Below are 27,899 nucleotides of genomic sequence, written 5' to 3'. Positions count from 1 at the left end.
TTCAACGACACCCTCTTTATTCAAAAATAGATATCTATGAGACATTTCAGAATATACTGCTGTCACAAATGGCAGCCTATATGTCTAAATTAATCCTAAATCAATTCATATACAGATTTAAGCTTTTGTTAAAAAAAGACACACCTTGGGGAAATCTGTTTAACTTTGAGAGAATGTCACCCAGTTCACCAGATGCCCTTTGCCCAAAAAAGTGAAACAAATAAAATTAAAAACCACAAGACTTCATTTAAATTAAGCAAAATAAAACACACACATATATTTGGAAAAAAAAAAATCAAAACATTTCAATTAAAAAAACCCCAAAACATACCACTCTCTCACAGAAGATTTGCCCAAAACAACAGCGCAAGATGTCAACACATTTGTCTACATAATTTTTTCTATGACAGCTTTTTTGTTCTATAATGGACACACATTCAATCAATGGTCAAAACAATTATTGGTTGAAACAGCCTCTGGGTAACTCCATGAGCTGGGACAGGATAGAAATGAGTCTTTTGGTTTGGGTTTTCGAGGTTTGGTGGGGTTTTTGTTTTTCATTTTTGGCAAAAGCAGAGAGAATGTACAGTGCTTTATCTAAGCAATGTTTGGACCATAAAAGGCTGTACAATCAAACCAATTCACGGAAAGAAGCGTTCTGCCACTGGAAAACTTCCTGTAAACTAAAGAGAAAAACACATTTCTTGGCTGGGCAGTAAGGGTGCAAGGAGGTTTAAAAAAAGGACAAAATGAAGTGCCAGTAAGAAAAGGACGTGAGCTTCTTAACAACCTAATGACCAAAAAATGCTGTATTATTTGTTTAACTGAATGCTGAATAGGCGACTGAATACCCTGTAAAATAAATTAACGAGGACGCAGAACAAGCGTTGCCTTTCTGTAGGTTTCCTCTCATGTCTTTGACAACAGCAGCTTAAGACTATAGGGAGGCACAAACACAGCACATCAACTAACTGCAGCCTTTGTGTTACAAAACCTGCATTATCAGATCAAGTGTTTCCAGAAACGTTTTCTAGTGAGAGGTGCTAAATTTAAACAGAATTGTTATCCAAATTGGAATGGTTTTCAGTGATCAGAGTCCAGCTTGTCAGAGCCAACACACAAACCGAAATGTAACTACATCCACGGCAGCCGAAACGTTAGCTAGCAACCTAAGGGAACTAAGAGTACTGTAAATTGGCTTTTTTTTTTTTTTTTTTTTTTACTTTTTCCAATTATAAAAATCAACTCACAATAATCTGTGACACAAAATTACATCCTTCTAATATCTACATGCATGGACATGGTACATGTGCATACAGGATATGTGCATATATATGGGTCTATTTTCTATATAAATAAATATTTATACCACATTTAACTTCTGTGCATCAAAGAACTTCACTAAAGCTATGGAGAGAATTTATAGAATAGTATTTTCAATGTAACCATCCTGAGCGTAGATCTGACAGTGCCTGTCACAGGGATGTCAACAGCTGCAATACACCATTCCAACCCCTCAGCTTCTGTGACCAGCTGATTTCGTATAATGAAGAGGAAAAATGTGGTATAAATCTAAGGTAGCTAGAACAAAATTTACTTCCACTCTCATTTAGGTAATATCCAGTTCTGCATTGCTCAGCAGAGTGTAAATTATGAAGCGCGCTCTAATTCACAAAGAAAAGCTGCTTATTTTTATTGCCTGTGGTGAGTTTCAATTTACGTACATGCCAAATGGGAACTCTCTCCGTGTCAGTCCCCGGCAGCACGAGGAACTGTAGACTGAGGGAAGATATTTCTCTGTACCATTGCTCAGTAGATGCCACCTCCTTACGCTGCCGTGGCGCAGCACCTGCACACACACGTCCCTGCGAAGCCCATCAGCCTCTCTACTGCTCTCAGAGATGAGGTTCAGAAACCCAGCTACAACGGACCAGACTCGTTCAGAAATAATACAATACTTTTACAGAGGAAAAACGTCGTATGGTCAAACTTCCTTTGAAAACTTTCCAGGTGTGTATGTACATGATTCTCATGACTTTTGTGGGGGTAACAAGTGCTAAGAGCAAACAGCAACTAAAGAGTATGGAAAAAATATGAGAAAAGTTTGCCTATATGGACTACCCCCACTCCCTTCAGAGCTCACAAAAACTCGCTCTTCTTCCTCCCCTCACCATGAGCCAGTGTATGCAGAGAGAGGGTGAGCACGAGCAGCCAAGAGGTTGAAAGCAGGGTCTGCGAGTTCCTTCCTACCGTAGATCTTGGAAGACTGGCTTTCCAGTCAACACCAGAGTCTTCTCACTTCTGCTGGTAATCACGGAAACGGGGGGACACCATTTGCTCTAGTCTGTTGAAAAGAGGTCACCAGCAGACGGCAGAGGTGCCAGACCTCCCGTGACATTGGGCAGCAGGGACAGGTCCGGCAGGCTCTGGATGTGGGACTTCAGCTCCTTGCGGACCTGGGTTACCCGAGCAAGCTTCTGTTTGTACTCCTAGGGAAGAGACAAGAGAAGGGAGATTAAGCACAGGTTAATTAGCAGTGCTTTTAGCGAAGCCCAGAGCGTTTTCCAGCTGAGGATTCTGAGGCGCTGGCTCGCTGGTGGCGGCACACGCAGTCACCTGCACCCCAATTCCCAGCCCGTCCCCAGGCCTTGGCATCCCCAAACCACTAACCCTGCCCTGGGTCACTTCAACAGAAGCTGCGCAAAGTGCCCCCAGCGGGGCCTGGCAGAGTCTTTGGGAAGTGTCCCCAGGCAGTGGCTCTGCCCTGGTCCCCCTGCCAGCGCGGGCAGGGCGCTCCCCACAGCCCTCCCCTGGCAGGCAGCCGGCCGAGCCACACCAGGGCTGCTACTAGCACCAGGCTGCTAAAACACTCTTGGGGTTCTTGTTTGAGGTTCGTTGTTTTTTGTTTTTTTCCAAACTTGATCAGTTTTGAATATTCGGATAATCCAATTTTCCCTTTCAAGTCACTAAATCAAAACCAAGTTTTGGTTGTGAAATCGGCCCTCCCCCGTGAGTTGTTGGACAGCTCATGCCAGCAACCACAGCAGCTGTGCCACGAGACCGCCGCGCTCACAACCACCACAGAAACGTGTGGGAGCACGAGGTGGTGACCGGAGAAAGACACATCCACACTGGGGAGAAACCAAGCTAAATACAGACACTAACACTTCCAGAATTTTATTACAAAGGGAGAAAAACAGTAAGTTAAACACCCCTGAAGAGGAAACTTGCAAGTAGTTTTTCCACAAATGAGGTCCAGATTGAGCATTAAAAGCCCAGTAAGGAACATCTATCCACCTTCAGAAATCTCCACAACCTAAGAGACAGCAGATAGCAGTGACTAGTGTTTCATAACGAGCAGACAGAGGAAGAGTCTGGACCCTGAAAATGAAAGAGAGTCGTACCTTGTTAAATTATGTTTAGAGGCCATTTAAGAGCACACAACACATATCCAAGTTATCTAATACAGAAGCTCAATTAAAGAATAATGTTTATGTAATTTTCAAAGTTTTGTGATTCTAAATGGTTATGTAACAGTCATAGAAGACAGCTACTTAAGTAACAAAACCCGGTATCACATCATTTCTTTTGGAATGCACCAGTCTTCACCCAGCTGCGCGTGGCATATTTTTCATGGAATCTCCAGAATGCAGGAAACAAGAAAGAAAGAAAAGTAAGAAAAATCATACACAGAATAGTCTTCCATACACTCAGTTGTAATACTAAGTTAATTTTCATTTCTTAATTACTTGGCAAAGAGAACACTTTACCAGAGAACAGAAATTTATCTTTGAAGATCAAATAAAACTAGACACACATTTAATCTAAACATCTTTCTGAAGAGTTTACAACTTTAATCCAGTCTTTCTAACCTTCTCAATGATGGAAATTCTCTTCACCTTCTCCAAATATCAAAGTGCAGCAGCTCCTGCGGGTTTACAAGCAATGAGTTTACACTCTGTGTTTCATTACTTTGAATTAGAATGGCAAGAGCAGCAGTCAACTGCAACAACTCAGAACACGCCTCCGCCCGGAACGGCTATGTAAATATATTCCATAAATTTCCTGCCAGCACCAAATAAGAATGTCCTTTAAAAGCCTATTTCAAACTTAAATCCTCTTATGAGTCTCAGTGAGTTAAGGAGCCACCATAACCAAACACTTCTGTTAACGTACACAGGATATATACTGAAATAATCAAGTTCAAACAAAAACTCTACCAGCTTCATAAACCACAGTGTACTGTTCTCAAGCCTAGAGGAGAACAACAACAAAAAACCTCAGGAGAAGGTGCCCCTATTAATTTAGGATTGTGAGGATTTGTTTTGTTTTAATGGAAGACAAAGAATCAGGATCAAAATAAGAACGCACCCCACATCCCTAGTCATACCATTTCGGGAAATACTTAAATAGGGAAACAAGTCAAGAAAGTCACGTTATGAAGACAGAGAACAAAACCAGGAACACCCCAGATTTTTAAGGAGGAATACAGAACAAAAGCAGATAAAGAGGAAAGCCATGGCAGTACCACATCCTGACTGGGGAGGTGGCACACGGGGAGCTCTGCTCAAGGCTGGCACGTCACGGATAACACGAGGCAGGGAGACAGCAGAACACCAGCTCCTGCCCATAGATACAGGCAGCAAAAATATTTATTGTATTATTGTATTCCAAATGCTCACGGATAGAAGGTGGAAGAGGCTGGACTCAGACTGCTTTCTGATGCCCCCAGAAAACTGTCTTAAAAAAAAATAAATTAAAAAAAAAAATCATCATTCAGGACATTGCCAAGGAGTGATGGATATCAAGTCAGGAAAGAAAGGGCAGTGCTTGCTCCAGAATGCCAAACTCTGCCAAGACTGAATATCGCCTTTTTTTTTCTCTAGTAATTTTTACTAAAGATAGGAAAGAAATCAAGAAGGGTAAGGCAGCTGGCGAGTCCTCCAAGTCTGATAAATGGGTAGAAGGTGCAAATTCCAAGCATAAGCCAAGAAAATACCTCAAATACTACTTGAATTGCCAAGATCCACGCACAAGAATTCTGTAGAAAGGGGTACAACACAGCGTCTACCTTCACGGGAAGACTGAGGTCCTGCCACCATCAGGGCAAGGCTGACAAGAGGACCAGGACACGCTACTTCTAGTGGGCACCTGGGATGAGGACACGATGGTTTTTCAGCTGAAGACCACTTGTGTGACTATTACAATTGTATTAGATCCAAACAATATCTGCTTCCTGATATTTAGGGGACTGAGAATCTTTCCAGAGCCTTGCTTGATAGCCCAGCTCTGAGAAAACACAACAACAAATGAAGAACCGCTCAGATGTATGCAAACAGTATTTCTGTTCTGTTTTTTTTGCTATGGCAAATATACAGACTTAGGAGCAATTCCTCCACACATTAACAGCAGCAACCTGTTCCCAGATTCCCAGTTAACAGCTTCAAACTTTTAGGAAAATATTGCTCTTAACACACCCCCAGTTTCAGGGATACTCTACACTGAGAGCTACATGGAGAATTCTAAGTAACCCCACCTTACTAGTAGGTTAATGCAGGCATCAACTAGTCCACACAAAAGTTTTTGTTAAAGCAGTGAGGCCTAAGTCCTATCTGTTAGGGGGAAAAAAAAAAAAAGGAGGAAAAAAGTACTCGCAAGGAAAAGGCAGCAATAGCCCCAAAACCATTTACAACTTCCAGGTTCAGGGGCTTTTCCTTTTCCACAAACCAAGTTGTGGCCATATTCTGCAACGTAGGACTCTGGAAGCAGGTTTTATGGGAAACCATATTTTTCATGTAGCCCGTGACATGCTTTGAAACCGCACCTTGCACATTTCTGCATAAGGTCCCTCCATTCTGTAAAACTGAAAAAATATGAAGTGCACTTGAAAGAAACCGCTGCTGTCTGAGGTCTTAGTTTGTACTTCATGTGTCTAGCTAATTGCCTCGCTCCATAGCAGGCTTTCATTAAGATTAATAGTATTTGGATGCTATTTGCTTTTTTTAGACAAAATAATGAGATCTTTGCTGTAAGCAGGAGTTTCAGGATGATACAGCGAAAACTGGCGCTGTGCCACACGAATGCCTTTGCTAATCACCATTCCCTTTCAGTATGCGGCATTCTACAGCCACAGCGGCCAAGTGAATTAGATACTCAGCCCCTGAAAGAAATGCAAAATTAGAATTAACCACCACCGAACGAACCCGACAGAAGTGTTTCATTCAAAAGCAGCCTTGCTTGAACATTATAAACCTGACTGTAATCGGCGTGACAGGAAATTCCTTCTGAGGGCTGTTGCACGGTTTGCTTCACCTTGTCGAGCTCCGCAGCACGGACTTTGTTTTATTTCAGCTTACAATTTGCCCTGGACACTTCATTCCTGTGCTGGGTCAAGCAGTAACATGCTGTAAGTCATCACAGCAGTTGCATCTACTCAAAAACATCTAGTTAGGCACTAATGAGAATTTGGAAAGTGCCTAGGAAGAGCAGCCAGTCAGGCCTGGTTTTGGTATGCCAGAGCTTCAGCCAGAGGTCCAGAAGCAGAAGACCACAGAAGTCAGGGCAAAAATGCACCAAGGCTCGGCAGAAATTTGAAAACAGTATGTAGTGAAGTGACTTTGACAGTAATCTGTTTATATGGTTGTGTAAAATCTCTATTTAAAATTGTTAAATATACAACACTAGTACAGCAGGTTGATCAGGTTTTCCTTTGCTTTTGCCACTTGCCACTGAACCTACGCAGAGTACTGTAAAACTCACTCATTAAAACTCGTTAGAATAAGCATGTTCACACGCCTGACAGCGTGTCTGTAAGAAATGACCAATATGAGAGGCACTGGGTGAAAATTAACAAAAATAACACCTTTTTAAAGCCAGGAGAATGAAGTTCCTGCTTAGCAAGTAAGCGAAGAGCATGTGTGAGCCCTGACAAAACACATCACACACCAGAACAGTAACGGGTTGGTTTGTTGGTTTCGGGGTTTCCCCAGCCCAAGGTTGTTCCTTATTACCTAAGAAAGCATGAATTATTACTAATCAATACTTCCAGTGTATATACACCTAGAGGACAACCCAACTTTTTTTTTTTTAGCACATACAATTTGCTAGATAACATTGAAGAAAGCCCACTGCTGGATCTCAGTTTCGTGCTCCAGAACAAGCCCGTACAGACGGTGCCCGGCTCACTCCACCTCCCGCCCCGCTATTCCTTCGGGCCTGTTCAGCAGCAGTTCAAAATTCCCCTTCTCCAACGGAAGTGTGCCACGTGCACCAGCACTTTTCTCCTGCCTTCAAACCCACCTCTTTCCACATTCTCAAGTGTCACATTTGAATAAACCCCATTTTAAAACCATACCCTACCCTGTATTTTATAAGCCAACCTTCCCCACGCGGCGGCGGGAGGCGCTGGTCAGTGTGCCAGGCAGAATTACCTACAGCTCCACCAGCGGGGGGAACAGCTTTCTCCACTGCACTTAGAACCACCCAAACCTCACAGAAAGCAAATTTTAAAGAGTCTGTCTGCAACACAGACACGAATTTGCTTTGTAAAGAAACCCTAGAGTCCTAGAAATAAAAGTAGTCTTGGTCAAAAGAAGGCAGCTGACAAACACAAAAATCAGGAAAGAACCAGAAACAAGACATGAATTATCTATAAACTTGCTTATTTCCAGTCAAATTCAACTGAACCCAAGTGAGAGATTAGACACATGTAAGGCCTGATCCAGAACCCAGAGTCCTCTGAAACAGTCTGTCTGGGCTTGCTGGACTAGGACAGGGATGCCACCTTGACAAGGCCTGCAGAGAAGAGCGCAGACAGGCCCGCAGCTGCCCAGCGCCGTGTCCTCACCTCCTGCAGCAGCGCGGCAAATGCCTGGAGGGGTTTTAACAGCCACACAGCCCATAACAGAGAGGGAAACGTCTCCCATTTCATAAGTTCAGCGCAGCAGAACCCACCTCAAAAGCCACATGAAAACAAATGCTCGTGGTGAAGCCAGTTCTCATTTTGCAGCAGCACTAAACCAACAAACTGGAGGTTTTTATACAACACATCTGAAAGATGCAGCCCAGGAATCAGAGCTTGAATGATGTATTTCCTCACAGAGCTTCAGTTCATTTTCATACCTTAAACTTGTTCACAGTCTTGCCCTTTTAAATCTGACAAGGCTTCTTTCTTCCACGGCATCGTTCATCACGCTTCACCAGAGATGGTATTTCTGCTCTTGGCACAATTACATGCTCTGAAACCATAACCTGTCTCCTTGCTCTCCTCTCTGCTTCGGACAACTTGAAGTTGTCCAACCGAACAGTCAGCCACAGAGGCCTCTGCAGCTGCTGGAGATGCCTCCTCCTCCTCCTCCACTGGCCTCTGCCACCCTGAGAAGCTCTCTCAGAACTGGCCCAGGCTGCCCCCGTACAATGGCAATGCAACCTGGCTTCTGCTGCAACATATCCTTCCCGCAAAAAGCACTGGGGGGGAGATGATGTTCATGACAAAAATCAACACTTAGGGCATAAGCAAACAGCTCCACACTCACCTCTCCAAGCATCTTAAGCAAAAGAGTAGTTATACACTGATTCACTTCAGTAAAATGCATAAAGATGTTATATGTTAATATTGGATTATTTTTATTTGCTTTTATTTTTTAATATGATTTCATTTGCAGTACTACTACAATTGTGAATGCCTAAAGTGCCTACAAAGTGAAGAAATTACACCTCTGCATCGTGCGAAGAGACACAGCTGCTGCCTGGAGCCACACAGCAGAGCCAGACCGGCTGCAGCCTCCGATCATGGCACCGCCACGAGAGCCGTGGCTCTCGCCCCACGCCCCGAGGCACGCGCGGCTCGCAGCTGGAAACGCTGAGGTACTGCCAGTCCCCTCTGCCCTGCTGACCAGCCGCTGAGTTCGACAGCCCCGAGCACGACTCTCAGCCTGGGGGCTCCTGCTCAGGACCCCCTCGCCCTGCCCAGGGCACAGAGCAGACCCCCCTCTGCTGCCCAGTTCCCAGGGCTGTCTCCTGCTGCTTGCACACATGTAAAACACTGACGTTTTTGTTTCCTGGCAGAAAAACTAAAACTTCACCTCTTGTTCCCTGCCTAAACCACTGAAATGAATATACCCCAACCCAAGAATTCTCATCTGAGAGGAAAGCAGCAGCCACAAGGGCGTGCCAACAGTGACATGCAACAAAACCTAAGCAGTGGCAGCAACACAGCAATAAATTGTGCATTAACCCACTGAACTAAACCGTATTTCAAGAAAATGTGTAGTGCCGGCAGTCCAGAAAATCTCAGCAGAGATTGTACTTCATCTTCAGAGATGCACTATCAAAGAGGGTTTGCAAATTCATATGGACACAGCTTTAACCCTTATTAAAGGTGCCTTGAAGCCATGAATATTAAAAACCACCAACATCTAAAAACCCCCACAGCTCTCAGCAGGGTTTTAAGTCATAATTTTTCAGGTGCAGTCAACAATCAGAAAATTTCCCCTAAACTGGACCTTAAATACAGTATGTTCTTTATACAGACATGCACACAAACACACACACGTATTCCTACGTACACACCCCCCACATACACACTGTACTACATATACACACTGTATATACTAGAGCATGTGCCTCACATCACCTTTTGCAAGCGCAGGTACAGAAGACACCTGGAGGGCACTGGGAAGAACTCGGCATCGCTGCAAATCAACACAAAAATCTGAACAGACATTCTCCTCTCCTCCCCGCCCCTCCGCATTAGATTAAAACAACCCTCCCTCCACTTACTCCCACTCTGCTACTGTCAGTAGTTATTTCAGACGCCCATAAAGCTTCCACACCATTTGCCATTTTCTAGCACTATCTCCACTTGGTTCTTCTCGTCCCATCTATTCAGGTGACGTCATTTTACAGTCACCTGCCAGACCAAAATGGAAACGTTCTCCTGGATATCTCCCCCTACGTTCCAGTTTCACACAAACTGATTCCCTGGATTTTTTTGCCCTCGCCTGCTGTGCCCTCAGGAAGAGCACACCGGCTTCAAAAGACAATCCTTCCCCTTGAAGTTCTGCAGACTCAGGTGCTGAAGGACAAAAACCCTCCCCAGCCAATTGTACTCGGTAATTGTAACGGGCAGCAATGGCCAAAAATAACACAAATCAGAGAACTTTCACTGGAAGTTAAATACTCGTGTGAGACACGAAGACACCTTATCTCATTCTTAGAGGAACACCAGTTCTTGTTTCTATGCCTGTCTGAAAATGGATTTTATTTCCTGACAGCTATTATCAAAGTCCAGGCCATGGAAGATCATAGAGCAGCTGCAGTACCAAGCCCACAACTTCTGACTGAGATGAAACACCATTTAAAAAGAAATTCAGTGTTCAGATGTTGAACGACAGGATCCACCATACCTTTCAGTAAGTTAATCTAAGGAATATTTACCCTTAGAAACACGTGCCTTGTCACAGGCTGTTCAGGGTCAGCTTTGGTCCAGCTGATTTTGCTCTGCAGCCTATTGCCAGGACTAAAGGAATTCTACCTCCTCCTCCCAAGTGCTTTTAGACTACAATCAAATGATCACAATCTCCCCCTCCTCCCGATAAAGTAATCCTAATTATTACACTTCCAATTTTTTCAATCCGTACCCTAAAAGCAGTTTGTCCATATGTTACAGTCCTCAGGCTCTGTGGCAGCTTTCTCCCTTCCGACTGCCAGTGCCTCTTCACACCAAGTTGTTCCAGCCCCTGCTCACCCAGCCCCTACCAACGCCGAAGCGCGATTCATCGGCCAAAGCCGCCGTTCTCAGCATGTTGTCCCTTCACTAAACAGCTTTTCTGCAACTGATGACAAGAGCTCTATGTCACAGGGTTTTGACATTGCAAAGTATTTTGAGCATTAGCCCACTAGACATAACTACACTGAGTTTATGTAAATGTTTTGAGAATTTGCTGTGTTTCATGCAGGATAGTATTAACAGGATTAGTAAACAACTGTAGCTCTTTAGACCACAAAAGCTGCTTTTCAAAAGATGTAGATTAGCTACTTTCATTGCTATCACAGTGACTTCGCTTTCTGCGTAAATAAAATACAAAAAATATCGAGAGTGATTTCCAAATGAGACATTTCCATATTTTAAAATAAAGCCTTGAGTCATGTTACAATCAGAAACTCCTTTCCCCAACCAGCAGCCTTGGGTGGACTAGAAGAGCAAAGTAAACAATCCATCTTCTATCTAAAAACACCATCTCATCCGAGAGTCAGGAGAAAAAACTCAGACAATAGCACCAAAGATTCTGGAAAGGGAACCCTGAGAGAGCAAAGCATACAATGAGAAGACATGTAAAATTAGATTGTTTCAAGTTATTTTCTTATTTCAGTCTTTGCTTGAGTAACTGTTTTGTTTTTTAATACATTCTTAATTGCTACAAGAATTTCAGATCCTTCTATTAAAATGCTTATTAGCACTACAAAGAAAAATCCAGGCTTCTCAACAACGTTACTGTGAGAACATCAAAGCCTCAAACAAAACTGATGAGCAGATATGACCTGCCATATCTGTAACCAACATCTCCCACTATTTATTAACCCTCTACAACTCAAGAACAATGGAAGGCTTTAATCAGGCAATATCCCTCAGCTAAGATTTGAGATTTGACACGGGTATGAATTGTGCTTTCATGTTAAGCAAGTATTAAAGAGTGGCATTTCCCACAACTCGTTTTAGACTTCTACAGTGCTACGGCCACCTTGTTTTGGCAGAATGACAAAGATGCTAACCTGAGCAGATATTTTATAACACCATTCTTTAGTTTCCAACGTATTAAAGAACATGTTTACACTTAACATGGGCAAGCACCGGGTCCTGTTGCCTCAGCAGGATTATTCCTATTAACGAAGTAGCTCAGCCAGTGAACCGCTTCATTTTCAGGATTATATTTTTGCCTCTGCCAGAGTTACAATTTTCAAGTAACATTCCTTACCAAAAGGATATTGGACATGTTGGGAGTGAGCCCAGAGGAGGCCATGAAGACGATCGGGGGGCTGGAGCACCCCCCTGTGAGGACAGGCTGAGAGAGTTGGGCGGGTTCAGCTGGAGAAGAGAAGGATCCGGGGAGACCTTAGAGCTGCCTCCCAGAACTGAAAGGGGCTACAGGAAAGGGGGGAGGGACTCTTGATTGGGGGGAGAGGGATAGGACAAGAGGTAACAGGTTTAAACTGACAGAGGGCAGATTTAGATCAGATATAAGAAGAAATTCTCCCCTGTGAGGGTGGGGAGGCCCTGGCACAGGTTGCCCAGAGAAGCTGTGGCTGCCCCCTCCCTGGAAGGGTTCAAGGCCAGGTTGGACGGGGCTTTGGGCAACCTGGGCTAGTGGAAGGTGTCCCTGCCTGGGGCAGGGGGTGGGACCGGATGGGCTTTAAGGTCCCTTCCAACCCAAACCATTCTGCGTTTCTATGATATTTTCCAAAACAAAAACCACCACAACTGTCACATTTCAGCTAATGCATTAGAAACTTAAATTAATGTTGCATTATGAATTTCTTAATTTCCTAACTCAAATTTATGGATTGTTCTGGGCTTTTTAAAACATTACTGTGCAGCATTTTACTACCTATTTCTTGCCTTTTTAAAAAAAAAGTAAACAGCAGTATGTCTATCATTTATATATTTTTATATATACACACACACGACGACAGGTGTCCTTCTTTCAGCAAGGAAAAAACCCACCTGACGCACGACTTCCACTAGTATTCAGCAAATAAATCAGGTGCCAAACAGGATTCATTTTATAGCGTCTTTCATATCCATGTCTGAAAGTGCCTTTTAATGACTCAGGCATAAGACAGACGCTATGCTTGAAGAAATTCAAGCTAAACAATTTAACAGAATTATTAACTACCCACTCTAATTCTGAATGTGGAATCAGCACTTGTCTGGCTGATTTGGAAAACATGTTGCTCTGGAAAAGCAACATGTTCACAGTCACAAGACGTTGAGAAACTCTAATATAAACACACATGGCAAAGAAAACACTCAAAATGTACCTCAGAACAATGTTGCCTAGCTGTCAGAGGATTAGGTTTGTCATGGCAGCAAACAGCCCACATGGCTACAGCAGTGTCTCCTTCCAGAAGATTTTGTCCTCTACAGCAACTCACGTCCCACCCAGCAACAGCTGCTCATAATAACCGGCAGCCGACAGCGCCGAGGAAGCCCTTAATGTGCCGCCAAGGGCCAGTTTAACAGATGGCAGAGTGACATACAACCACAATCATTAATTAAACTTTCAGCACCGCATCTTGGGACTAGCGTGGAAGAACTTCCTTCGAGAAAGAACATTTCAGAGAAATGGCTGGCTGCCGCAGCCTCTGCACTCGCTCCAGGACGTGCAGCTGGTGCTCAGGTCCAGGCAGCCGAGCCTCATTTCACAGTGTCCTGCCCTCCTTGTTCGAGGAGCTACGGCAGGAAACCCAAGTCATGGTCTCTCGCGTCAGCCCTGTTTACACTCCATCACCGAAGCCGTAGGCTGGAGGGGCTGTTGCAGGATGGATACCACAAGATCTTGTTTCAACCCTTGTCAAGCAGGGGCTGGGAAGGCTGATGAGGGGCACCCAACCACACGGAAAAGAACCACAAAAACACCCCACCAATAAACAAACAGCCCAGCTAATTATGGCAAAGCGAGGCTGGTATTTTGGAAATGGGGATTTCATAAAACAATAGGGTAAATCTGAAGAAACTTTGTTAGGTGAGCCTATTTTTCTGTAAGCTCAGAGTTCTGGGCCATCCATGTCCAGGTGTATTAAAACATACTAGACTGAACATCAGGACAGATTTGCCTTCTCCAGACCTTTTCCACCGCTTTCTTACCCCTGTTTACTCCAAATGTAAAGATAACACCCAGAGTCATCTCCCCGGAGAGGAACACACAGATCAGAGTCGCGTGGGTGCACTGGGTGAGACAACGGGCCTGCCGGCCCCGCCGCAATCAGTACTCACTTCCAGCTTCTTCTCCTTCTCCGTCAGGACATCCTTCTGGTTCTGGGTGTACTCGATCAGCATGCGTGCCAGCTGCCGCCGGTCCTCCAGCTCCGCCGCCAGCCGGCCGTTGTACTCCGCCAGCAACAGGCAGGCTTCGTCCACTGTCTTCGAAAGACGTTCGGCTGCCTCTTTGTCTACAGGCAGAAGTGTTGGGTACTTTAGAGGACAAAGTTTACAACCTTCTGTATCTTGACAGAGGGGCTACAGTTCACCAGCCACACGCACATCTCATTCAGAAATACACTTCTGGCTTGCCCGGAAAAGAGGAGTTCCTATCCCAGGGGATATAAAGGAAAGAGGCAGGACTAACAACCCCAGAACGGTGGGTTTTGGACACTGATGTGATCGATTGCATTTTATTCTTGCAGAGTATCAATAATGGCAGGGGGGTGGATATATAAATCTGTGAAGTTAGTCTCTATCAACAGGTTAAACTAAAACATTAGGCTGTACGTTCAGTTAAACGAATCAGGTAGTTTCCACATTTAAACATGGTGTGCACTTTTTAATTCCTCTTTTCTCTGAATAACTCCTCAGTATCAATACAAGCAAACATACGAACTGCACACCAGTCTTCAGTGCTGGACACTGTACGAGCATATTATAAAGGACTAAGTGACAGTTCATAATGAGTTCCAAAATAAAACTACTTCCAGGAACAAAAGCCAAATCAGTTCAACCTGTAAATGCTTCTATTAAGATTATTTTTCAAATACAATTGCAAAAGTCCATTTAGACAAAGGCTGACAGACTAATGGGTGTAGCGAGTTTCCTCTTCCGTAGCAATCAAGGAATACGTGTGTACTCAGCAGAGCCTGATAAAAATATCTAACAGTCAAGGTGTTCAAAATCAAACACATCCATCTGAGAACTCTGGCCCTATTTCCTTTACATTCTTGCAAAATGCTGTTGATACTCTCAAAGCACAAAGCCAAAGTAGTAGAACAAGCTATCTGAGTTTCACCTTCAATTTTACATCACAGGATTGCTACCTATCAATTACCCAAGAGCTACAAAGCAAGGACACAAAAGCAGGAACTCACTCCACTATACATTGTGATTATTTAAAGAAGAAAACACTTTGATTTCCAAGTTATTCTTTGGGCCCATGTTCATACATCTTCCTGTTTCATACCTGTAATTTTCTCCAGTAATGAAACATCTTGAACTTCCTGAGGCAGGGAGGCAATTTTTTGCCGCACTGTTGCGTCTCCCGATGCTGCATTTTCCAGGTCTTGTAGGGCTTTGATCAAATCCTCAGTCTACAAGACAAGTCAGCCAACATTACAACTGGGTAACTTTTATGCCATTGCCCATGGATGTGGCCACTGCATCTGAGGTCACCCACCTTTGAAAGCAACCATTTTTGGAGTATTTTCTTCAAGTAATTTTTAAACTGTTGCTTCCCAACACAGGGAGTATTCACTAAGTTTACAATATCCCAGTGTTCAGGAACTTGCGCATAATTACAGTAGGATCATCTTTTTCAAGACTCCGCAGCAGAAACCTTCTCATTCCAATGAAGAGAATTTAAGAGAAAGCTGAAAAGCACATGACCACACCAGTCTGAGAAACAGCCATCAGCCCTCTGCGCCGCACCAAGCTGGGACGAGAGCTTTTAGCTGAGCATCCCTGACACTTCCTCCGACCAGCAGGAGTGTACCTGCACCTTTGTGTTCGATTCCAAAGGTGCATTCTGACATAGCAAAAAAAACCCCCAAACCAAACTTGTATCAGTCCAAACCTGTGTCAGATTTCCATCGTTATAAGATTTAGAATTTTGTAACTGGTTACCTACCATAAACTTTGATGACAATGAGAGCTGTCCCTGTTAAAGCAAACTTTCTATTGTCCTGATTCTGCAAAGCCATTGCTATCCCCACTTCGCCCAACTGGCTCTCTGCAGTTTAATTTGCAATCTGCAATTAAACCAGGCTCCACTGTATCTCCTCAACTTCATCTCGCAGCTGGTTTTTGTGCACTGAGGAAAAATGTGTCAGTTTAAATGAATACACTCAAGACGTATCCTAGCTTAAAAAGGATGTGGATGAAGACAGCCTTAAGTGGACCTCCCCTGACACACCATATTTCTTCCCTGCTCAAAAAAATTTTAAAAAAGGAGAAAGAGAGAATCCCAGCCCAGAAAAAAGTGAAGTTTCTTTTGTTTTAAAAAATACTGAAGTTTTAGTGGGAGGTTTTTGAAACTGGAACACTAGCCCTGTAAACAACACCACGAATGTTTAAACTACATTTCAATAGTTTGAAAACTAATAAAAACACTGAAAAAAAATTAAATAAATATTTGTTTAATCTGAAAAAGAAGTCCATTACCTAATATTTACTACTTCTTTACAAACTGCTAATGATTTCCAACAGTAACAAAGACAATGCTTATCATCAAGAGAAACCATAAGCTGCAAGGCATCTGGAGGTGAAAACAACAACAAAAAAATCTCACTTATTTCCTTGACAACTGTTATTTATTTTTATTTTTCAACGTTTACAGTCTACCAGATGGGTGGTGGGTTTTTTTATCCTTTTCAAATAGACAGTGGTTTAACATATGTTCATTTTGTAGCCTCAAATGGTCAGAATGACCCCTTATTTCATTCCCACTATTTCCACACCACTAACGTGTCAGCCTCAAAATAAAGTCTTCAGAGCTGTTTTTTCTAACCAACTCCATACAAATCTATCAAAGGCTGAGCTTTTTAGTAGCTCATGGAAAGTGATGTCCTACAAAAAAATAATTTTTAACCATGTTTGGGTTTGGGAGATTACACACTGGTCGTAGAAAAATTTAAAATATGGTCTGTTCTTCCAGCAGCCCTTTGAGTTCTGTTGCTGGCAGCACGACCCAGACCATGGTTGAGACCACCCGAAGCCGCCCAGAAGTGGCACCCTATTTCAGCAGGGAAAGGCTGTTCCATTGCACCCCAGCTGCCTCTCCCCCACTCCCATCCTTTCTCTTGTTGGCAGCTCCACCTTGTGGCACCCAGGCGGGAGGTGCCTCGGCAACATCCCCCCGCGGCCCAGCCCACCTACCAGCAGCGGCCCAGCGCTGGGGTCTTGGGGCGAGTAGCTCCCGGGGTAATCATCATCCTCCTCCTCTTGTATTTGCTGAAAAGTCCGCTTTAAAGACTTCTTCTCCTCTGTAACTAAAGACACACATAAGCAGCTTGTTTGGATGCCAGATCTGCCCACCTTAACTATCTCTACTTCAAGAAAATTGTACCAGATGCTTTGCTGAGTAAGCTCTCTAAAGAGAAGGATGACCACGGTTGGACCCCAATGTTGGCATCATATTCCAAACACTCAAATGCAAAACAGCAATACAAGGTTGACTTTGCCCACACACCAGTACAAGGGTACAGCCTTCACATCGCAGTGCGCGCTGCATCCGCATTTGTGCCTCCTACACCGAAAGCAGGAGAGGTGAGCAAACGCCCGATTTGTCAATAAATGGCAGGTCTTGAGCCCTGCTCAGATCCTCTGGTTAACACCACGTATGCGGGTGAGGATCTCTACCAGCAGAAATGAAGCACTGATGCTGAGATACCTATGGGCAGAAGAATTTCAAGTTATCTCTTTGCACCAAGTATATGTTCACTGTGGTCCCACAATAACTCAGCAACTGCTGGTTGTTCAGCCTTCCATTCTTCCACCAAAGTAAAGACTCCAGCACAGCTCTGTGAAACCAAAACTCTAAGATGCAACAGCAACAACAGCGACGGGCAGAGCACAAACCCATCTCCAAGCAGGTAACCTGTAATTCTTCAGAAATAAGGGTTTCATAAAGCAAGACAGCTTTGGTTAAATGAGCCTTAGCGTAGCATTCCTTAGCTTGAAAGGGAAGAGACAGTTGATTTAATGAGTCAGAAATCTTAATGCAGCCTTTCAGCCAGTTACAGAACCTTCAGAAGATGACAGATCATTCTTCAGACTTGCCACCAAAATTAGTAAGAGCCTGGATAATTTGTAATAAAGCTGTGGACAGAGTCTTGAGAACATCTCTTCAATGGAATCAAGTTTTGCCGAGATAACGAAGGAGTTATATCCTTTGACTCACAGGGAAATCCAAGATCACTCTTTAAAATTAAATCAGTCTGCCCAATGCTAATGAGGAAGCAAACAGAAAGGTCTGTCTTTAAATGCAGAATTTTGCCTGCCTTGTCCAGTGGGACATAGTCTGAAAACACTTTATTTTAGTGGAAAGAAAGTCAGAGGTGCTGTCCATCCCGCTCGTGTGGGGAAGAAGCCGAAGGATCTTCGTGAGGTAGACACAAACGCGTCGCTGTTAGAGACTTACTCAATGGAAGGCAAAGAGGCCCAGAAAACAGTCACCCTAAACCAAACAGATTTTTGATGTCTGCTAAAGCAAAGCTATCCAGCGTAGAAAAAGCTACAGTCTAAGTATTGTAAGTGCACAACTGATGTAAGAGAGCGCTTGATAACCTGACTGACAGGCAGATACCAGATCAACAAGAAAAACCGCGGCTGTCCGCTGCGGTCTGCAAGAGACACGAGTGGAGCTGAACTGCAGACGCGCAGACGACAAAACAGCCGAAGAGAGCATTTCAAGCTGTGCCATCAGTATTTATCACTTGTGTGCACTTATAAAGTAATTAACCAACAAAGATAAACAAGGTAATCAATAGAAGAATGCACGACCAGAGTGCACGAATGAGAACTGGGATTTCAACTGCTGAAGAGCTCTTCCTGCTGTGCTGCCAACTGGCCCGCCACAAGACACGCTACTATGCTTTGCCTACGACTAACAGAGCATTCAGAATTCAGAGAATTTTCCATCTGACCAAGACCAAGCAAGTTTGACTGGAAACCCCCAGAAGAAGGTAGGTGCAGGGACACCTGCAGCCCTGAGCACCAGGCGCTAGCCAGCCTGTCTGGAGAGAGGCCACTCCCCGAGCACACGAATGGCCACTGAAGGGACAAGGTGGCCAGTAGACAAAGGAGCACAAAGGAGGCAGCTTTGAAGTAGCATTTTGGCCATGAGTAGCATGACATACATGGGGACTCTTGCACTTTCTTCCTCTGCACTGGTAAACAGGGGCAGCAGACAACCTCATTGAAGAATCCTAGAAACACCATCTCCATTTCATCAAAACTGAAAAAACCCAAACCCACACTTATTTTTAAACTCAGGAGCACATAGTGGAAAAGGACCCCTGAAAGAGAACAGGAAGCAAGGCATAAATTAGAACACCCCCTGCCTGGGTGGCTCTCTAAACCTGCTAGCCAGAAGTAATTTAACCACTGCAGTCTACGCTTCTGAGAAAGCCTATCAAATCCAACAAGAGAAGAGGAAAACAAGCATTAAGAGCGTCTAAAACTGACCAGAATTCAACAATGGTACGTAACACATCTTCTGAAACAATCGCGATATCCTTGTAGAATATGGACAGCTTCTTCCAGGAAAACCAAGAGCCCATTCTTGACACGGACATAAAGAAGGCAGAGAAGCCACTACTAGAGATGAAGTCAGCTTTCCTGTTTGGTTCAGGTGTTCTTCACAGCTCAAACTGAACTGCTCCCTGAAAGCCTCCAAAGAGCAAAGCACTTTGTTTCTCCAAAACGACCGACAATTGCTGTCATGACAGCTTTGCAGTGAAACTCCAGGCTGTTGTTATCTTGCTGTTGCAGTGTCCAGAGAGACCTGAGAAGGTATTTCTCCACCAACTTTTCAGTTTCCAAACCATCTCCAGTGGCTCGAGGAAGCTTAGAGCGTCAAAGACCTTAGTGACAAAGCCTGGCAACACAGGACATCTTCCCATCTAGGGTGTTCACCTCTTTGCACCCACCGCTTGACAACTCTTTTCAGAGGGAAACAGGCTTCTTTGATTTGACTCCAGGCTCATACACAGAGTAAAGAGAAACCGACTGTGGAAGCTGTACACACACATCCAAAAAGGTAACTAGGAGTTTAAAGCTTCCCTCTGTTAAAAACAGTGGGTTTGTGTGGGGGTTTTTTAATCTCAAGGCAATATAAAATTATCTTCTCTCATGAGGACTTGGTTATGTTCATCTCCTCGTTCAAGAAGCAGCCACAGCTCATGGTAAGGAACTCCCCATGCAGACAATGCCTTTCACTGGAAGCAACTAGGCAAAGGGTTCTGACGTTTTTTAAAAAAACCCAAATAGTCCTTAATTCGCATGAGGATTTATTAGTCTCGGCACAGCTAATCACGTGCCTTTTCCATCAGTTAAGCATACAGTTACACGACAAGTGGCATGAGCAGAAACTTGCAAGGGAAACGTGCAAGGAAACGCCATTTAATGGAGACCGTAGTTCTACAAGAACAGCAAACCTGTAAACAGGGGTTTGTACTTCTCAAGCTCTATAGGTAGTGGTTTTCTTGAAAAGCAGACCAGCTGAATTTAAGTGGTTTTTTGTGTTGGCAGGGTTATTATCCTCAATCAGCATAACAAAAAAATAAGCCTCCCAAAACTGTAACTAAAAAAACCCCCACTTATGTGGGCTTTAGGTTCCAAGCACCAGGGGTTTGGCAACTTGTGCAGGATCCAAGTAAACTCACATGAAAGACACTTTTGGAAAGTGATTTAGGACAAAACATTGAATACAACAACAGACAGACAGCATTCCTAAAAGAAAACAGAAGACCATCACAGAACACCAGAAGACAGAGAAGAACAAAATAAAGAGAAACCCAAAGGTCCCATGCACCCCCCAACTGCTCTGACCCTTTGTTTCTCTGAGGTAGACTATTCACAATTAAGTTCTCGTTACACACAGATTTCCTGGCAGCCTCTCCTAGGCCGAGCATAACTGGAGTTGATCTGCTCCAGAATGATTCCTAGTCCTTCTCCAGGTGCCTTTATTTACGTAATTCCTGGAAGCATCCCTGCCTGCTCTCCTCTCCGATGCTTTTCTCCACATTTTAACATGGGGCTGACTTCCTGCGCCAGGATTTGCAATATAAACCCAACCAGAGCAGATGGGCAGCAGTTCAGTTCTGCGTTAGTGTGACACTCCTACATCACAGCACATTCAAGGACTTCCTTCAGCTGCTTATTACAAAGACAATGAAAACATGTCAGCTATATAGGTTATATCACCTAAAGGATTTTACATCAAACCTCTACAGACCCAGTTTTCCCAGGCTTTAAGATAAATGGGTGGTTCCTCTCTTCCCTATTGCTTGTCAAAAGAAACATTCTTATAAAAATGAGGTTAATGAGAAAGCAAATGCAAGCTTAATGAATACAATCAGAGTTAAAAGCATATACGATATCAATACTCAAACCCTCATTTCCACGTAGATGCGTATCTCCTCCAGGAACCCGAAAGACTAAAATACAGTAGTGAGCTGCACCCCTGAGGAAGTCACCAGGGAACGCAATGCTTGGAAAGGGCTGGTGCTCTGCCCCCTCCGCTGCTCTGAAGAGAAAGCTTCATCTTCTGTGCAATCAGCTCTGTTCCACGGCAGGAACGCGGCACGTGCCGCCAACCGAACTGCTACACGTTCACCCAAGGCCTTGCTGCTAGTGGAACAAGAAATAAGCTGCACCACTGAAACACAGACTGAGAAGCGTTAACGATGTCTCTCCTCGCCGACGCAGGACTCTGCGCTATTTTGGCAAGTTTCACACCCTTAAGTGGTGCTCCGCAACCCGAGCGGAGCCATCCCCTTCAGCAAGCGGCACCTCCAGCCCATTTTATTTAAGACACTGCGATATGGAAAAGCCATAGAGAACCGCCTGCATGGGCCCGTTGCCATCCCTTCGGCTGAAGGAAACAGTACTCATTATTGTGGCACCAGATACTCTTAAGGAGCTTCAAAATTTTGTTTTAATGGCACAGCCTTGCACCACTCTACAGATCCTGTCACCACCTGTTTCTCAGCTCTGTCTACCTTGGGTGTACACAAAACCAGGAAGTCAGAATGGGTTTGGAGGAGCAGTGTACTATGTTTTTCCATGTTTATGATAAACATTGTATCTGTAAACACAATATATTATTGTCCACCTGTTTGAAAACGAAATAGAGTAACTACAACAAAGCCTTCTGCAACAGAGACAGTCCCCCACCAGAAACTGGACAAATTCCAGTTTATCTTAGAAATCCATAAAAACCCCATGTGAAACCAGCTCTTACCATTAAGAAGCTCATTTGAAAACAAGTCAGTCAAAACAAGGAGAAAATCTCAGGAGAACTCTGCTGACTGTTTAAAATTTATTCTCTTGGTTTAAAAATCTCCATTTCTTTTTTACAACAAATTGGCAAGAAGGCAGAAATATTCACACTCCTGAAGAGGCCTGAACTGTTCTCTCAAATAAAAGACACCACAATGACATCTCCAATCACCCAGACAAAAACGAAGTTTCTCGCCAAGCGAAGATGTGCACACAGCAGTTCTTAAAATGTTTGTATTTCTTCATTCAGTTTCCCACAGACAAAGGTCTGTTACATTTCGGAAGGGTTTCATTTTGTATAAACACGTTTAAGTTGAGAAGACACTCAGCAGCAGTTGGTTGTCAACTCACCAGGACACCCCAGCTGCGTTTCGTGGACACGCGGTATCATTTTGTTAGGATTAAAAGTTAAACACTTGTGAAATATGTATCTAGGTACCTTAAATTAACAGTTTCAAATCCTCAGTTCAACAGGAATTCAGGCATGTAAATCCTGTCCTTTCCTGACAAACAGGTGTCTTATGCATTGCACCCAGACAAGAGAACCACCCCAACACGGGGCAGTCCGTGCAGACCGTACACCTTCCACCCTTCCCCTCTCCCACCGCCCTGAGCAGAGACTCCCTCTGTCCAACACAGAAGAGACAACCCCTTCGCTGAGGTCAGCTGGTTCCCAGCACTTGGGGAAAAAATGCCAAGACCTTCTGAATGTCATACTTCAATTGTGGTAAGTTGGAAGGCCTCTGCTGTAGCTGCTAAAGCACCACCCAGTCATTTTGACTGAAGAAGTATGTGAAAAGCCACAAAACTGCAGCCACAGATATGTGTCTTCAGAGGCACGTCTCATATTAATGCTCATCACAGAGTCATGGAATGGTTTGGGTTGGAAGGGACCTTAAGGCCCATCCAGTCCCACCCCCTGCCCCAGGCAGGGACACCTTCCACTAGCCCAGGTTGCCCAAAGCCCCGTCCAACCTGGCCTTGAACCCTTCCAGAGAGGGGGCAGCCACAGCTTCTCTGGGCAACCTGTGCCAGGGCCTCCCCACCCTCACAGGGAAGGACTTCTGCCTTATATCTAATCTAAATCTGCCTTCTGTCAGTTTAAAACCATTCCCCCTCATCCTATCCCTACCCCCTGATCAAGAGTCCCTCCCCCCTTTCCTGTAGCCCCTTTCAGTCCTAGGAGGCCACTCTAAGGTCTCCCCAGATCCTTCTCTTCTCCAGCTGAACCCCCCAACTCTCTCAGCCTGTCCTCACAGGGGAGGTGCTCCAGCTCCCTGAGCATCTTTGTGGCCTCCCCCTGACCTGCTGAAGATATTAACATGTCTTCATATTAATTCTATATTAATTACCAACTCCAGTAGACATATCCTGCTTGTTCTCACCACCTAAGAACAGCAAAAGAGCACTTTACTAATGACTAAGCCAACTCTCACACAAAGCATCGCACCTCTGTGGGGAACAGAGCAAAATTTGGTCAAAGCATCAATGTGATTTTATCTAATTTGAAGACACTGACACTTCCTTTAGCTGTGAAGTGGACAAATATTCCCCAGACCAGAACACTCTTGATTTTCGACCCTCACCTTCCACGGGTTAGGCACCCTACTGCTCCCCACTCTTCATTACTGTACTACCAGTTAAATACTTTCAGATGCTACAGAAGAGGCAGTATCTGCCAAAGCGGTAGAAAAGCACAGTAAACGCAAGAAGCTTACACTCAGTTTCTCACATCTATCTCATGCAGTAACAAGATTATAACCGTGACAGCCTAATGATGTTAAAATGATGCAAAGTTATTGTTTTCCCCAAACGACGTCAGCTGGTATAAGAAAAAAGAGACCAGACAAGCTTTTGGGGATATATTCCAGCCTTCAATTAAAAAGTCCTCACTGAATCATAATAAAATATAGTAACTATGCAAAATAAAACAATTAGTATGAGAGTTAAAGCACTAACAATATTGAAAACAATATTATAATAACCCAGCTGACCACTCTCAGAGCTGTGGAGTGGGACAATTTTAACTCTCAAGGCAGACTCAACAGTTCCCTGCACCCTACTTGTCTTCCCATCAAAAGGCAGCCCTGGAGCGTTCTGTCTGCCTGAGCAGAAGACGACATTACCTTAAGTTAAGCTTATTGCCAGCCACAAGTCACAAGGCAACACACCGGCAAACTGGAACTGCGGGTTTAATGAAAATCAGACTCCTCTCAAGACAATCCTGAAGAATCTCCATGACCAGCTCTGGCAGCCACTCAATTACAGGAGCCAGAGCTCGACTCCTCACAGTACTTTCAATGAAACATGCACCAATTTATAAAGCAAAATAAATCACACGACTAAAGCAGTATGTGTTTACCTTTAGTTTGGGGGCTATTGGAGTCTTCCATAGAGAGTTTCAGTTGCTGTATGAACTCACTGCCATACACACTCCTTTCTTGCCAGATGTTAAGCAATCGTTCCAAGGGCTTTTTGCAGCCCTCGTCTGCTTCTCTGTTCAAAGATTAGAAAATTGTTATAGTTCAGCTGAAAAATATTCCTTATGTTTTAAGAAAGCATCTTCCAAACTAACAGCTGCATCCATTACAATATTTGCACGTTTGGAGAGAATCTCTTTCATATCATCTGAGACAGACTGTGCAAAACACATTTGTGGTCAATTTTCCCCTTTTATTGGACCAAAGATTGTCTGAAAGTGCCCCACGCTCCCACTCCAAAGTCAGGGCAGTAAAAGTTTTGAAGGAAGAAGCTTGCTATCATTCAGAATTTGCAAGGAGGGTTATAAAATACCCTAAAGTTGACATGTTTACAATTCAGAGTATTAACTTTAAACAGTTGTTTCAGCCAATAACATCCCAATTAAAAAGCAGGTTGTTTGGATCATTAGGCACTTAAACGTACTCACATAGCGCATTGAAGTCAGACAGCCCTCCCGAACACGTACCACTAACACACAGAACATTAGAGCTGTTTAGTTGAGGTAACTGGAATTAGTGCGCTATTTAGAGACAATCTTAACTAAATGATAGTCCATTTTTGATAGGATGGTAGCTGCGCCACATCTTCCCTTTTACATATAAAATTCTTCCTTCCTCTAGCAAGGAAACTAATGATCAGATAACCGTTAAAACCAGCAATACAAAAGAAACCACGCTCCAACCAGAAGACTGACTAGAATCCAGTGACCCAAAGCATCAGCTCTTCTGAAGTCTTCTGACAATGGGGAAGAGCCGTTCGTTACGTGGCTCTAATAAACACATGCACCTGTTCAGCTTCAGTGCCCAGGAACAGATCTGCAAGATCTTTGGTAACAACTAAGTACGGAGAAGCTGCACACACAGAACAAATGTGTAAAGCTGTGAGGGGCCGATTCACACGGAGACAAGTTTGACCAAGGAGAAACATTAACACTAAACAGCTCCTAGCCACAGAATCCAATCTCTACCAGAGAGAGAGTACAAGCATCCCCGAGACTTAAAAGCAAAACAAAATCCAATTGAATTCAACCTTGTATAACAAAAGGGCAAATCTAGAGAGAGAAAAGTTGAATACATACATAATACAGCAACATACCTGGCAACATGAGAAAAAGCATCCACAAGAACAGATTCAAATTCCCTAGTAAATTCAGGACCTTTCCTCTTACTGTTCTGGATGACATCATTTGCTAAATACAGGAAAGTAAGTTTCCTACTCGATTTTGCTGGGAAAGAAAAAAAAAAGAAGGAAGAAAAAAAAAACAGAGAGTGAGTTTCCATTTATTTCTCACTTCTTTCACCTGGAATCATTAACATGTTTTCAAAGGTGCTTATAGCTTTTCAGTCTAAAAACAAAGTTCAAAATATTTCCATGTTACCAAGACAAATCAGAGGCCTTCAAGTCAAGTAGTTCTGGATCTCCTTCTGCTTAGGGTTTTTTTCTAACTAATTTATGAAACAAACATGATCTTAATGCTTTTTGTGCACAGTGACTCCTCAAGTCTGAAGCAAGCTGTGTAAGAAATAAATTTTAAGCACATGATTAAAACGCACTGTTCTATCCTACCAGCAAATGAATATAACAATAGACTTATTTTTTCATTAATTAACTTCAGGAAAAAAACTTGGTATAGAACCACTTAATTCAGAGCAGAGTGAAATTGTAGGAGAAAGCTATTGTGGAGACTCAAATATTTTCCAGACAATGCTGTGCCAAAGCAACATTAAATTTCTTCAATATACCATAACTTTTTCCATCTTGACACCATCAATTTCTATTCTCCTACGGCCACAATCGGTGGGACACACCGTTCTCCGGAGTGCACTGGCTGCAAATACGCACACACGAGGCAGAAAACAAAATCACTTATTTCCACAGCAGGCCGAACCCAGGTCTTTCAGAAGTTCAGACTTAATATGCTACAAATGGCAACTGCAGCGATCACATGAAAGCTACTCCAGCACGGACTTCATGGGCACCGTCCGCTCCAGGGGGCCAAGGCTGCCCAGGACGAGAACGGGGACACCGGCTGGTTTCGCCGCTGCCCCGGGGGACAGGGCACCAGCACTGACACTGGCGGCCTCCCTGAGTTCATTACGAAGCAATTTGAGAAGTTACCACAAGTTAACTTCAGTTACGTTAATCTGCAAGGAGAAAAAGCACAGAGTATTTCTGGGTGATACTCCCAAACCGTTCTTACGGATCTCTACAACCGCTTTTACTTTGCTTATCTCCTAAACCCGTAGCACAATTCTGTAATAGATAAGTACCGTGAACCCAAACACAACATTTAAAAGCAAGATCTAAACGCTAGCAGCCGACGAAGCACTTCGCAGTTAACTTGAGCACACCCTGGGGAAAGCGCTTAGAACATCTTTGTTTTACAGCCAAGCTGCCCGGCCGAGCACCCCCCTCCTCACCGCTTTACCGGCGGCTCCGGCCCGTCTCCCTGCCCGCCCCCTCCACAGCACCGCACACCCCCCCCGCCCACCGGGGCGCGATATTCCCCACAAAGTTCAATAAATATTCACACCGGCAGGGAAACGGCGGCCAGGCTCCCGCGAAACGGGACTGCCGTAGCTCCCGCCTCGCCCACCCGAAGGGGTCCGAGACCGCCGTGAGGAGGAACCGGCCCCTCGCCGGGGTCTGCCTCAGCAGCGGCTCCGCCACCGCGGCCGGGCGGGCGCCCGTTACCCGCTGGCGAAGGGGCGGCCAGAATGGGCTCCCCCCACCCCTCCGGGGCGCAGCTGCCCGAGGCGGGCCCTGGGGGGCGGCACACCGCCGGGACACCGCCCGAGCCCGCGGCGGCCCATGAGCGGGACCGGCGGGCCCGCGCCCCGCGTACCTTTGCGGAGCTCCCGGTGCCAGACGGAGACGATGGGCCCTGCGTGCTTGCGGTGGTGGATGAGCCACAGCGAGAGCGTCTGCACGCTCTGCTGGGAGTTGCTCAGCTCCGACAGCTTCTTCTCCAGCGCCGACTCCGAGAAGGAGGACATGGCGGCGGGCCGGCCCGCGCGGGGCTGCTCCGCCCGCGGGGAGGGCGCGACGCCGCCTCACCGACACCCAGCCGCCGCCACAAGATGGCCGCGCGACCTCTGACCCCGCCGCGGCGGGTCGAAGGGCGGCATCGTACGGGTCGCCGGAGGGAGCGGGGGAAGCACCGCTCGGCCGGGCACGGGCCGCGCACGGCGCATGCGGCTCCGGGCACACG

At 44.7% G+C, this 27,899-nt stretch overlaps 1 protein-coding gene across 2 annotated transcripts; it reads right to left on the bottom strand.

Annotated features, from left to right (window-relative positions):
• RPRD1B (regulation of nuclear pre-mRNA domain containing 1B) lies at positions 1 to 27,853 on the bottom strand. Of its 2 annotated transcripts, XM_074843269.1 has the most exons (7): positions 27,534 to 27,853; positions 25,784 to 25,913; positions 24,570 to 24,703; positions 17,081 to 17,193; positions 15,171 to 15,297; positions 13,994 to 14,169; positions 1 to 2,489 (listed from the first exon to the last, which is right to left on the bottom strand). In XM_074843269.1, the coding sequence occupies exons 1-7, from the start codon at positions 27,682 to 27,684 to the stop codon at positions 2,340 to 2,342; spliced, it is 981 nt and encodes a 326-aa protein (XP_074699370.1). In that variant the 5' UTR covers positions 27,685 to 27,853; the 3' UTR covers positions 1 to 2,339. The 2 variants fall into 2 exon arrangements, with proteins under 2 accessions (XP_074699370.1, XP_074699371.1); XM_074843270.1 differs by lacking the exons at positions 24,570 to 24,703; positions 25,784 to 25,913.
• Positions 27,854 to 27,899: the final 46 nt, after the last annotated feature.

Source organism: Strix aluco, chromosome 17, assembly GCF_031877795.1.
Source record: "Strix aluco isolate bStrAlu1 chromosome 17, bStrAlu1.hap1, whole genome shotgun sequence".
NCBI classification, from domain to species: Eukaryota; Metazoa; Chordata; class Aves; order Strigiformes; family Strigidae; genus Strix; species Strix aluco.
This window is presented reverse-complemented; position numbering and strand designations above follow the sequence as displayed.